The sequence below is a fragment of the Salvia splendens genome, chromosome 6 (genome assembly GCF_004379255.2).
Source record: "Salvia splendens isolate huo1 chromosome 6, SspV2, whole genome shotgun sequence".
In the NCBI taxonomy this organism is placed as follows: Eukaryota; Viridiplantae; Streptophyta; class Magnoliopsida; order Lamiales; family Lamiaceae; genus Salvia; species Salvia splendens.
Window position 1 is genome coordinate 36,684,659 of NC_056037.1, and position 13,219 is coordinate 36,697,877.

General features: G+C 34.7%; 2 protein-coding genes across 3 annotated transcripts; both read left to right on the forward strand.

The window, feature by feature from the left end:
* Positions 1-3,127: 3,127 nt before the first annotated feature.
* LOC121808553 (glucose-6-phosphate 1-dehydrogenase, chloroplastic-like) lies at positions 3,128-6,415 on the forward strand. Of its 2 annotated transcripts, none has more exons than XM_042209105.1 (10): positions 3,128-3,539; positions 3,728-3,987; positions 4,106-4,200; positions 4,276-4,390; positions 4,716-4,921; positions 4,991-5,140; positions 5,220-5,340; positions 5,413-5,642; positions 5,710-5,910; positions 5,996-6,415. In XM_042209105.1, the coding sequence occupies exons 1-10, from the start codon at positions 3,341-3,343 to the stop codon at positions 6,243-6,245; spliced, it is 1,827 nt and encodes a 608-aa protein (XP_042065039.1). In that variant the 5' UTR covers positions 3,128-3,340; the 3' UTR covers positions 6,246-6,415. The 2 variants fall into 2 exon arrangements, with proteins under 2 accessions (XP_042065039.1, XP_042065040.1); XM_042209106.1 differs by having other exon boundaries at positions 3,755-3,987.
* A 3,201-nt stretch (positions 6,416-9,616) lies between these two features.
* LOC121809569 (ACT domain-containing protein ACR4-like) lies at positions 9,617-12,181 on the forward strand. The gene is made up of 7 exons (XM_042210278.1): positions 9,617-9,854; positions 10,004-10,049; positions 10,137-10,251; positions 10,341-10,408; positions 10,779-11,375; positions 11,459-11,563; positions 11,635-12,181. Exons 1-7 carry the CDS (start codon positions 9,781-9,783, stop codon positions 11,977-11,979), a joined length of 1,350 nt encoding a protein of 449 aa, XP_042066212.1. The 5' UTR covers positions 9,617-9,780; the 3' UTR covers positions 11,980-12,181.
* Positions 12,182-13,219: the final 1,038 nt, after the last annotated feature.

Consider the following 13,219-nt stretch of genomic DNA (forward strand, 5'->3'; position numbering starts at 1 on the left):
GGGTGAAAATAAGGAGGGGATTCACTACGGTCAAGAGATTAAAGTGGGATCGATGAGGAGTAGCAAAAGCGCGGTTTGGGGTGAAAGTGGGATGGTGAAAAGTGAAAATGTTACCAGGGACAAAAAGAAGGAAGGGTTTCACGACGGTGAAAAGATGAAAATGGGATCGATGAGAAGTAGCAAAAGCGCGGTATGGGGTGAAAGCGGGATGGTGAAAATGGAGAAAGCTAAGGGTGAAGAAGAAGAAGAAAAGGCAATGGTTTTGTTTGATGGCGAGATTGTTGAGAAGGAAACAGCTAGGGTTAAACAAGAGGAATTTACCAAGAAAAGTATGAAGGATGAAGAGAAGAAAATGGGGATGAGGAGTTGCAGAAGTGAAACTGAGATTGTGAGATTGGGAAAAACAGTGGCCAAAGAAGAAGAGGAGGAACAGCTTAAAATATTGAACAAAAGGGTTGAAGATTTCATTGCAAGAGTTAATAAGCAAAGATTAATTGTTTGAAGCTAAAGTAGTTTGATCATGGTGGATGTTGATTAATTGCTGCATTTTTTTTTAATTTAGAAATAGATTACTATTGTTATGTAATATGTACAACCTTTAGTCCTTCCCTAGTTTAAAACAATTCCAAAACCCTAGGGATCGGAACTACAGCAGGGCTTTCCGGGTATTTTCGACGTTTCCGACTTTTAGCATGGTGCTCAGAAACTGCTCGGTATTTTCTAAAGAAATGGTGTGTTCGGCTGCGGGTGCTCGGTAAAACCTGTTTTTTTTTGTAATGTAAGTACTTATAGGTAAAACCTGTTCTTTTCTAATTAATTAAATAATTAATTTTGAATATAATAGTTTAATTAATTAAGTGTGTATGTTCTTGTACAAAGATATATCTGCATCAATTTATGTAATTAGCTAATCAACGACCATTTTATCACTTCATCATGATTTTAAAAACGATATTTATGAAAATTAGTAAACAATTAACATAAAATCTGTCCTTTTTGAAGAAACATAGGATATTGGGTTTTAGCTTTACGTTTTTCATGTTGGACTTAGATTTTGGAATAGTTGAATGGACCAATCAAATGCAAGATATATACAATTCAATAATATTTGTTAAAAAAAATCTTTGCTTAGCAACGAAGACATGCACATCGATTTTTCTCCACGGACATATCACATTACAAAACCTAATTGAAAGTGAATTTTTTTACCTACTTTGTAGTTATTTCAACATTTAGCTTTATGAAAGATAATTTATACATACATGCTTAAATGAATAAATCATTTCAGTTGTTCGTTGTGACAATGCTTCGATCTTAGACATAATTACAATAAATTGACTCAAACTTCTTCGCTTATAATTTATCAGATAGTTACATATTGACTAACGCATCATATGATAGATTTACATTCCGGAAAATTGTCAATAACGTAGTTTAGGAGATTGGTTTAATAGTGTGCATTAGCTTATGTCTTGATACATGTTTTCATTTTGCTTATGCTGTTCTTTCTTTTAATTTTCATATAGGCAAACGAATATAAATTTAAGGGTTGTGTTATATTTTCTTGTGTAACTAAATTCGTCTCTTGATTTTATTATGTTGTGTTTTTAGATAAAGCGTTTGATTTTGTTATTTTCATTAATGTTCTATGATAAGTTGCTTATGAGTTATGTCTACTTTGTTATTAGTCGAATTTTAGCTCTAATTATTTCTTTTTTGCATAAAATGAATAAAAGCAACAAAGGTTATTAGTGCTTTTCACTTTTTTCACGAAATATAGGGCTTCAAGTTTTGGTGCTGAAAAACGACTCAAGAAAGATAGTTTGACTGCCAGTCCGTATTATAAGGCCGACTTATTGATTTGACCTAAAAAAAAGTTGAACAAAGTTTTTATACTACTCCCTCCGTCCCGCACTACTCGCACCTTTCCTTTTGGGCACGGAGATTAAGGAATGAGTGATAGACAAAGTCAACAATTACAGCTGTAGGTATAAATTGTTACTAAAAATGAAAAGAGTGCAAATAACTTGGGACGCCCAGAAAGGAAATAAGTGCAAGTAGTGCGGGACGGAGGGAGTATATACTATCATTTGTGTGTAAATGATTTTTATAATAATCCCTCTGTCCTATTCAAAATGACCACATTATTAAGTGTCATGGAATTTTAGGAAGTGTTGTTAGGTGGAATAAAATAGAAAAGAAAAAATGTGGAGTAAATGAATATTTTAATAAAGGGAGAGGAGAGATGCGGTTATTTCTAAAATTGAAAAGTAATCGTCTTAATTAGATAAAAAAAATGAAAGGTGATCATCTTAAATGAGACGGAGGGAATACAATATATATTTAAGGCACTTCTGCAAAAAGCGACATGGTTTCATTATATTTAGATTGTGATTATAATTGAATTTGTACTTTTCATTGTAAAATAAGTACTCGGTATATTAAATTTCGCTATAAACTAAAAGGACTAACTGTAATGCGACAATGGAAATATGAATATGACTCTTTGACTGAAATACTACTCCAATATTATACATTTATACTACTCCTCTTTTATATTTTGGGAATTTAATAATCCATACAAAAAGTTTGGTGTAGATTTGACCTTTAAAAGCCTTGCACATAGCTACCAAGGGTGTGGCATGTGGTAGGCGCACGTGGATTTTAAGTATTTGAATATTCTATATGTAAGTAAATATATTCTTTATTTTTCATAAAATATCTGTATATCATGTCGACAAAATACTTTTGGTAGCTCAACCTGTTCTGAAATACTTATATCTCTATAGGTATTTCAAATTTAATTTGATTTGAACATTTTTAAAAGTTACTAAAAGTTAGTACTTCATCTATCTCACTCAAGATGACCACATTCTTGAGTTGCACGAGATTTTAGAAAGTATTGTTATGTGGAATAAAGTAGGGAGAAAAAAAGTAGTTGAATATTTTAGTGAGGAGATATGTGAGAAGAGATTATTTTTAAAATTGGAAAGTGGTCATCTTGATTGAGACAAATAAAAAAGGAGAGATGATCATCATAGGACCACAATTACCGATTTTCCCGGATATTTTCACACATTCATATTTATTAATTCAAAAATAGCAAATTAAATGAAAAAGAATCAAAAGCAATATTGAATTAGCATCTTCCCGAGATTCCAATGGCCGAGCCCAAATAGCAGCAGAGAATCAGGAGAAAGAAAACAACCTTTCGGAGCTGTCAAGAGTTTAACGCTTTCGACATTTCCGAAGCTTCATTGCCCTTTTCCCCCTTTTCAATTATCACAAAAATCCATTGCTGTTCAACGATTGAAGCAAACACACAACCAAAGCTGATCAAATGACTGCTCTCCCTTCACCAAATCACTGCTGCTCCTCTTCATCATCCGCTTATTCTCTCAATTCCTCTATTGGTATTCGCCAGATTCAGAGAAACATCCCTTTCTCGCTGATTCCTCAGAAGAAATTTGGGTTTAAAAACGTTTCTTTCCGATCCAAATGCACCCCTTCTCTGCCTGAGGCCGTTCTCATGCAAGATGGTCAGTTCTTGTTTGAATTCAATCGCAATGCTCTTGTAAAAATTTGATCTTTTTAATTCTTGAATTCTGATTTTATGATGTTCTAATTTGGGATATTTAGGTTTCATCTTTATTGAATGTATTGACTCTTGAAATGGAAAAAAAGGCTGCATTTTGTTATGCTGAATTCTGTACTCACATTTTTACAGTTGTATCTAAAATTTTGAGCTGTTTAGGTGCTTTGGCAACAAAATTGGTTGCCACCAATGAAGCTTCTTCTCCTAAGGAATTGAAGGAGGGGTTGTTGACTGTTAATCCTCCGGAAGAAGATGAAAACACCGTTGATTCGGATGCAAAGGGTGATGATTCGACTGTCAGTATTACCATTGTAGGGGCTTCCGGGGACCTTGCCAAGAAGAAGATATTTCCTGCTCTTTTTGCACTTTACTACGAGGATTGTCTTCCTGAGGTGTGCCTGTTATCCATGCCATTGTGTCGAGATGCGTATTCATTGCAAAATCGAAGATTGAATATGAAAGTTTTGGCATGTGGTGCTTGATATTGATATGTTTTTTGGTTGATTTCAGCACTTCACTATCTTTGGTTATGCTCGTAGTAAGATGACTGATGCTGAATTGAGAGATATGGTTAGCAGGACGCTCACTTGCAGGATCGACAAGAGGTAATTGCTCTTAGTTATTCGTCTACGTTAGGATTAGTGCCCCAGAAATGATCCTTATGGTTCGTGTTTCTGTAGGGAAAATTGTGGTGAAAAGATGGAGCAGTTCTTGAAGAGGTGTTTCTACCACTCTGGTAACTATGATTCTGAGCAAAATTTTACGGAGCTTGATGGGAAGCTCAAGGAGCATGAGGTATTACACTCAACATATTTGTGCTTATTGATGTTTCTGGTTTCGTCTTTCTGGTTTATGGTTGAGATGATTCGCATCGCTTCATATATGTGTGTATTTTGAATTACTTAGAGCTATTCTATACACCGAGTCTTTAGTGATAATGAGGAAATGGTAAACATGCTCGGATCGTATTCTTTGTATTCTATTGAGTGTCATTGTTGCCTTGTCGGTGTTTCCTGTTTGTTGGATCGAAGGTCTTATTTTGTACCTGAGAGATCATAGTGTTGTTCGGGTTGGAGAAACACATCCTTGTTATTAATGCTGTAATGATTTGTTTCTGTAGGCCGGAAGGGTTTCAAATCGACTTTTTTACCTATCAATTCCGCCAAACATATTCGTAGATGCTGTAAAATGTGCCAGTCGTTCCGCTTCTTCAGCTAATGGATGGACCAGGGTCATTGTCGAGAAACCTTTTGGCCGAGACTCTGATTCCTCCGCTGCTCTGACTAGATCTCTCAAGCAATACTTAGAGGAGGAACAAATTTTCAGGTAATGTACGTTGTCGAATAGATTGACATCAGTTTCCAGTGCTTGACATGTTCTCGTTTACACCTGCAGGATAGATCATTATCTCGGAAAGGAGCTAGTTGAGAACCTTTCTGTCCTGCGGTTCTCCAACCTTATTTTCGAGCCATTATGGTCAAGAAAGTATATAAGGAATGTTCAGCTGATATTCTCAGAGGACTTTGGCACCGAAGGAAGAGGAGGGTAAACATGAAATGTCGAATTTGCACCAAACTTCTCTCCGACCTTTCGCCTACTAAATTGTTTCGTGCATTTGTTTCAGTTACTTTGATCATTATGGAATCATCAGAGATATAATGCAGAACCATCTGCTCCAAATACTAGCGTTGTTCGCCATGGAGACGCCAGTGAGCTTGGATGCCGAAGATATCAGAAACGAAAAGGTATTTCCGTTCATCCTAAATGTGTGAATGAAGTTATCCCTGAAGATCCGCAACTAATTTTTGATCGAACAGGTAAAAGTCTTGCGGTCCATGAGGCCTATACACGTAGATGATGTTGTTGTAGGACAATACAAGGGTCACACGAGAGGAGGACAGTCGTATCCCGGATATACAGATGACAAAACGGTGCCTGAGGATAGCTTAACCCCGACTTTTGCAGCTGCAGCGCTATTCATAGACAATGCTCGATGGGATGGCGTGCCTTTCCTAATGAAGGCCGGGAAAGCTTTGCACGATAGGAGGTTAGAAAAGTTCCTATCTTTATCAACCCAACTTTTTTCGCTGTATTTTACTTTTTTTGCCTCACAGGGCTGAGATACGAGTCCAGTTTAGACACGTTCCCGGAAATTTATACTACCGGAACTCTGGCACTGACCCTGACCGGGCGACAAATGAGCTCGTGATCCGTGTTCAGCCCGATGAAGCTATTTATCTGAAGATCAATAACAAGGTTCCGGGGCTGGGAATGCGTTTGGACCGAAGTAATCTTAATCTCCTATATAAAGCAAGGTAGTATATCGAAAACTTCTTTGCAGCCGTTGAAAAGATTCTGGTTCGAGATTCTTGACTGACGTGTGGTTGTCATGGTCGATAGATACGCGAAGGAGATACCGGATGCGTACGAGAGGCTCGTTCTGGATGCCATTGAAGGCGAACGGAGGCTCTTCATCAGGAGCGACGAGCTAGATGCTGCTTGGTCGCTCTTCACGCCGGTGTTGAAGGAGATCGGGGAGAAGAAGGTGATCCCGGAGTACTATCCGTACGGGAGTCGAGGCCCGGTCGGGGCGCATTACCTTGCGGCTAGGCACAACGTTAAGTGGGGTGATGTTGGTGTTGATGAATGACTTGTTGATCATTTTTTTCTAGCTTACAATGAGGAATTCTTGATTTAGGTAGTATTTTTTCAAAGTTCATTATTGAATTCACCTTTTGTTGATTAGATTGAGCAAAGATCATGTTGAATTATTGTGACATTGAAGATGAATTATTGCATTAGTAAGCATTTGTAGTCTTAGTCAGTGGATTGATCTTGTTCACATTATATTTTTCCTATGTAATACTAGTAGGAGAAGTACTATTTTGTATCATAATTTTATTTTAATAAAATTAAATTCATTAAATAAATAAATTGTGTTTAAAAATAATGATATGGAATTAAGATTTAAGTTAATTATGTACGAAACAAAATACACAACATTAATAAAAGTACAAACTGAAATATAGTAGTTTTTTATTAAAAATAAAAATGCAACCTACTCCACCAATAAAATGAAAAAATAACTAAAATAGTAAAAAAAAAAAAAGGAAAAATTGAGATGGAAATCGGAATTTGATCAAATTTTATGATTTTTTCGGCAACCAAAGGAGAAATCAGAAAATGTACAAAGATAAAGACAAAATAGGAAGACAAATATAAACGAAGAATAAGAAAGAATAAATTAACTATAGTTATGTGATATGGTGCCTCAACTTTAATTTCTTTGTCTCTTTTGCAAAATTATTAAATAATTAGCTACTTTCCCAATTTATTGTACTATATTATCTATGCAGAATCCATCACCGAGGATCTTCTTTGGACCATATCACCCAAAATATTAATTTTATATAAGTACAATAATTTACAAAAACAATTGCAAATCATTCTCATATAAAAACATTTATCATAAATCATGTTTATTTACCAATTGCTTGCCCACACACAATACACTTGAAGTTGGAATCCAAATTAGATTTAGTGTCACATAATCACATAATTGTACATTCAGCATCTCAATATACTAATATTTAAGATGAATAATTAAATTTCTTATTATTGCACTAAAGCACATTGTTTACCAACTTGGTATGAAATCGACAAACATGATTCTCAATTAATCATAATATAAGTGTAACTATTTTCTTTCTACCTATCTGACATTTGTCAACGTTGATTTTAGACACAATGATTCACAATTATTCATGTAAAAATGGGCAATCAAAATTAGTAGGAAATCAATAAAATGTGTGTGAAACATATCTCTAATTTTCTCAATTAGGGAAAAAAGGGGTCAAAGATGGGATTTGATAATTAGTACAAACAAATTGAATGAATGTACATTTAATCACTAAATTCACACATGATTTGGTTGATTTAGTAGATAATTATGGAGGTATTCAAGGGAAAAGATAAGCTTTTTCAAAATCTGTTTGAAAATTTATTTATTTTCGTACATCATTTCATTTCAGATTCATTTATATTCATGAACCCGATTTTAAATATAAAATACCTAGAAAGTTTAACTATATATATACTCCAATTTGGTCCTCTTATATTGCTTATAGCATCATAATCTAAAATCAAGACCAAATCTTCACTCTTAGATTTTAAAATGAGTGAATGAGATTAAATCTTACGAATCTCAATAAATAGTAGACAAAATATCAATATAGTTTTAATGAGATTTCACATGCATTATATTGTGATTTTATATGCATCATATTGAGATTTTTTGATGTATTTGTTGATAAAAAATTTGCTTAACAACATATACGAAAACTGAAACAAAATCATCAAATTCCATCATCCGAACGTCGTTGGAATATATGCAATTAAGATCTCGTTAGAATCCTTATAAAATTACCTTTAATTTGATATAGTTTTTGCGAAAAAATAATTTAAATTGAGAGAGTTACGTAAATTTAAAGTTTTAGGGTAATTTTAATAAGAGAGAATTGACATTAATACCCTTTAATTTTATTTAATAATCATTTAAATTTAAAATATAATCAACTTGACATTATATCAACCACTAGATCTCTCCTAATCTAATGGTTAAAAATTGGCATTAATTTTGGATTGTAAACTAAATTGATCACCTCCCTGCTCCAATTTATGTAAATTTATCATTCCTTTTATTATATTTTTTTCACTTATATCTCATTATTTCAAAAGTTGATATATACGTTTGTTCAATATCACATTCACGTAATATAATTTCTAATAGTTAAATAGTAGTAGTACGTAGTATATAAAAATAGTTAGAAATTACATTTTATTATTCTCTTATTCCCACTTTCTCTGTAACTAATTAGTGACTATATATAATTGAAAATATTATACCCTGTCATTTGGAAAGTGAGGAGTTAAATATTAAAAATTATAGTCTAGATCAAATCAGCATATAATTAAGAAGATTGTGTAATTTAGAGTTAGCAAGCTACTGTATTATTTATTATCGAGTAACTCTAATTGATAGTAGTAGTATTTTATTGTGAAAAATGAAAAATGATAGTAAATCCTAAAAATCCGAGGATCTACCCGGCAAGAATTAGTCCCATTGATTAGTTACGTTTTCTCCTAATTAGAGCATAATCCTAGTCATGATTAACTAAATGGCTCCTAAATTAGATATAAAACTAGTCAATATCTACATCGACTTTATTTTTATTTATTTATTTTGTTTGATTAAAGTTTATTACGTTGAGGCACACTCACACAAACAATGAAACAAATATAGTAGTGGTTTATTTATAGTGTCTCACAGTCAACTTTTCCTATCGAAATTGTGAATTTGTGATGCAATTTCAAATTTAAAACTATGATAGCATACCGTTTTATTAGCTAAACTATTGCACAAGAACAAGATTATAAAGAAAATATTAGGGCACCGACGACATCATGTCACAACGTGATGGCATTGGTGGATGTATATTACATATGAATTTGTAATTTTAACTTCATATTTTTATAATATTTGAAGATATGATCAAAATAAAAAGGAAATTTATGTACTTGATCACCTTAAACCCTACACTGACTCTATTCGTGTCCCTGAATGCATGACAGGTCGATGGCGTATAGCCTATCCGAAGGGGGACCGACAGCCGCGTGACTACATGTCACTCTTCTCACGTGTATTTTACGCTACAATTCATTCAAAATACCAAAAAAATTCCGATTTAGTAAGAAAAAAAAACTATTTACCTGATAGTAGCTTAAGCCCTTCGTTAGCTAATGCCATGACGGTAAGCGGTGTGACGAACGGCCGTGGCACGTCACGCTTCTCGTGTGTCATCCAAAATCGCGTGCCTCGGCCCTCGACCAATCACGTGTCGTGCCCCGTCATTTTATTTTATTTTTATAAAAATCTCGTTCACACACACAAATTTATTTTATTTAAGAAAAGTGTCCCTCCAAAAAAAATTTGGAACAAAAATTAAAGAGTCCCTCCAAAATCTCAGTGTCAACCAAACGCCCTTCTCAATACTATTTGAGAGACCCTCTTTCCTTTTTCTCCTCACAATTCGGCAAGATTCAATTTTTTAGGTGTTTTAGCCTCTGAATTCTGACCCCAGAAAAAAGAGATTGGATTCATTCCCCTTAAAATTCTTTTCCGAGAAATGTATTCCTCGTCTTCATCAGTCAGTGTCGATGATGAGTTCGAGAAGCTTGTTTCTAGAATAAACCCACCGAGGTAACAATTCATTTCTCCTACTCTTCTTCAATCTCCCTCACGATTTTTTTTTCTAATTTCGTAATTATGCATGCTGGATAATACATTCTCTGTTTTTTTTTGTTTTATGAAATCGATTCAATCTTACTCTTGATTTGGGGATTGTGTAGGGTAACTATTGACAACGCATTTGATGAGAAGGCAACGCTGATTAAGGTATCTTGATTTTGGAATATTCTGTCACTGTTTGATTGAAAAGGAATTAGGTTTATTAGGGTGTGATTTGTGGAGGAAAATTTATAGGTTGACAGTGCTAATAAGAGGGGAAGTCTGTTGGAGGTGGTGCAAGTTCTTACTGATCTCAATCTGCAAATCAAGAGGGCATACATTTTCTCCGATGGGGGATGGTTTATGGATGGTGAATTTTGCTGAATCTTTTTCTATTGATTAGGAATGTGATAATTTTTTCTTGCTGAAAGGGACTTGTTTTTTGATGTTGAAATATAGTTTTTCATGTCACGGATGAATTCGGGAATAAGGTCTATGATGATAACATTTCGGAGAAAGTTCAACGGGTATACTCATACAACTCTTTTTGTCTTGATTCATATAGATTATATGGATTGTTAACTGTTAAGTTTGGGAGAATTTATGAATGCTGATGTTTTTGCTGTCAAGTCCCATTGTTGGCTTTCCTATTGAACTAATGTGTTTTTTTCTCTCGTTAATTGTTGCGATTGGTATTATATGCAATGCAGTTCAGAACTGGAAATTTTGGTGAAGAGCTTTTCTTTCAATATTAGGTGAATAGTAAGAGTATGAAGAGGATGATTTCACAGGAAAAAGAATGCATCAAGAATCATATCTACGTCTAAATGTCATAGGTCCTGATTTCTATTGTATGAACGTCGCGATAAAAAAAAGCACTCTTTTACTATATTACAGTCGCTGGGACCAAGAGGGTGCAGCTTCCGAGCATTGGAGAGATCTGTTGGGGTGCAGTCCGCTGGAGAGCATACGATGATTGAGCTTTCTGGTCCAGACAGGCCAGGATTGCTCTCGGAGATATTTGCCATTCTTGCTGATCATAAGTGCAATGTAGTTGCGGCAGAAGTATGGACCCACAACTCAAGAATGGCCTCCGTTGTTTACATCACTGATGGAGCGAATGGCTTGCCTATTGATGAAACTGATCGGCTCGATAACATCAAGCAGCTTCTTCTCTACGTCTTAAAAGGCAACAGAAAATGGAGAAGCACCAATACATCTGTCTCCGTTGGCTCCACTCAAACTCAGAGAAGACTGCATCAAATGTTGTACGCTGACCGTGATTATGACAATCAAGATGTTGGTAGTGTGACAGATGAACGGGTCAAGCCCCTTGTAACTGTTGAAAACTGTGTAGAAAAAGGGTACACGGTGGTGCACATGAGCTGTCCCGATCGGCCTAAGCTGCTCTTTGATACAGTATGCACCATAACCGATATGCAATATGCGATCTTCCATGGAACTGTAAATGGCGAAGGGCCTGAGGCTCAGCAGGTAACATTTTACCGTATATTCAACGCAGTCTAAAGCTTTATCTGGTTCTTGTCTGTCTTACTGTCACTCTCCATCGTCGTTAGGAATTTTTCATCCGACATACGGACGGATGCCCCATTAGTTCAGAAGCGGAAAGACAGCGCCTAGTTCATTGCCTCGAAGCAGCAATTAAGAGGAGATCATCTGAGGTACAATTGGAAAAACAGACTATATTTTTTTACTAAGGGATCCCACATGACTTTGCATATTTGTAATGCAGGGGATAAAATTGGAACTATGCAGTGATGACCGAGCTGGCCTTTTGTCGGATTGCACCCGTATATTCAGGGAAAATGGCCTTTCAGTCACCCGAGCTGAGGTCACAACGAGGGGCACGCAGGCAGTGAACATTTTCTACGTGACTGATGCATCGGGAAGCACTGTCAAAAGTGAGACCATCGAGGCAGTGAGGAAAGAAATCGGGATGACCGTACTACGCGTGAAGGAGGACGCCTACTCAACCTCACCGCCTGAGCAGAGTGGCGGATTCTCTCTAGGTAGCATCTTTCGCTCGAGATCCGAAAAATTCCTTTACAATCTAGGCCTTATAAGATCATGCTCATGAAAAAGTTAGCTGTTGGTGTAGATATTAGTTGGCATATTAAACATATAGTACCTTAGTGCAGTTGCAAAGTCAGTTTGGTTAGGGAGGGCTGTAAAGCTTATTATTACTGTATATTTCAGTGTTTTGGGGCTTCATTTGTCTGTAAATACATTAATATTCTCATGGTAATATTATGTTAGTCCCATTATTTTTGGAATGAAAATTACTGAATGTAGATTTTGTTACCTAAATAAAGATACAAGAGGCATTTAATTTGTGGATGAATTGTTGGTGGGGTGTTTTCAAGCCACAGGTAAATGTGATGCAAATAGTCCAACCATGATGAAAATGATGACTTGTGCATAAATATGGAACACAAATATATACCTATTTATTATTGACATATAGTACTATATTATGTGTGTATATTTAATATATATAGTTATGGAGCTTTATTGTTCGTCATGTGGCTGTTGTTTAGGTAGGAAAAAATGGTTATAAATAGTGTTTTGAGTTTATTTTCTTGGCCTTGTGGAATTGTCAAATGTGTTAGTATCTACTTGTGCTGGTCCCACAGACAAAAATTGGATAATAAATTGATATTGGTTGTTTTAAATGAGTTCGGAATTTATTACTCAGTTTCATCTTTTATCTTATGGGGTCTCGATTTATTGAATTAAAGTATTTTTTTAGTATTATTATTATTATTTAATATATACTCTGTTTAATTATGTTCATTGTGTTTTTTCACAAATGGATCACAATTAGTTGTCAGCAAATTACTAAACTTTCACCAAATTCTATTTTGTCGCTTTAATATTCATCTGCAAATTACCAAATCATTAATTTGTTCCAGTTGATTGCGAAATCAGAATAAATTAATAACTTAGTTGCAAAATTAGAACTATAAATAATTTAATTGCAAAATCAAAACCAATCAATAGCTCGTGTAATTTATTTTAAATCAGATTTTAAAGCTTGTATACAAAACTGGAATTTTGTTAAAGTTTAGGAATTTATATGCAAATCATGAATTTCAAAATGAAATCGTGGAGCACGAATATAAAAATGATCGTGGCGTGCTAATTGTTTTTTTTATTAACGAAGATAATCAAAAGCAAAAGACAAATAACAATGATGTTCATAGGGGATTAAATGATTGAAAATGTCCTACGTAAATTTTTTTTGTCATTATACGACTCAATTATTTGCACTATAAATACACTAATGTCAAGCAATATGATGGCTAATTGTGGTCGGT

Excerpts from the sequence above, each read along its gene's own strand:
- LOC121808553 (XM_042209105.1), top strand. The coding sequence starts at position 3,341 with ATGACTGCTCTCCCTTCACCAAATCACTGCTGCTCCTCTTCATCATCC. Across the intron at positions 4,201-4,275 it reads ACTTGCAGGATCGACAAGAG|GGAAAATTGTGGTGAAAAGA; the intron begins GTAATTGCTCTT and ends GTGTTTCTGTAG. Across the intron at positions 5,643-5,709 it reads AAAGCTTTGCACGATAGGAG|GGCTGAGATACGAGTCCAGT; the intron begins GTTAGAAAAGTT and ends TTTGCCTCACAG.
- LOC121809569 (XM_042210278.1), top strand. The coding sequence starts at position 9,781 with ATGTATTCCTCGTCTTCATCAGTCAGTGTCGATGATGAGTTCGAGAAG. Across the intron at positions 10,252-10,340 it reads TGGGGGATGGTTTATGGATG|TTTTTCATGTCACGGATGAA; the intron begins GTGAATTTTGCT and ends GTTGAAATATAG. Across the intron at positions 11,376-11,458 it reads AAGGGCCTGAGGCTCAGCAG|GAATTTTTCATCCGACATAC; the intron begins GTAACATTTTAC and ends CATCGTCGTTAG.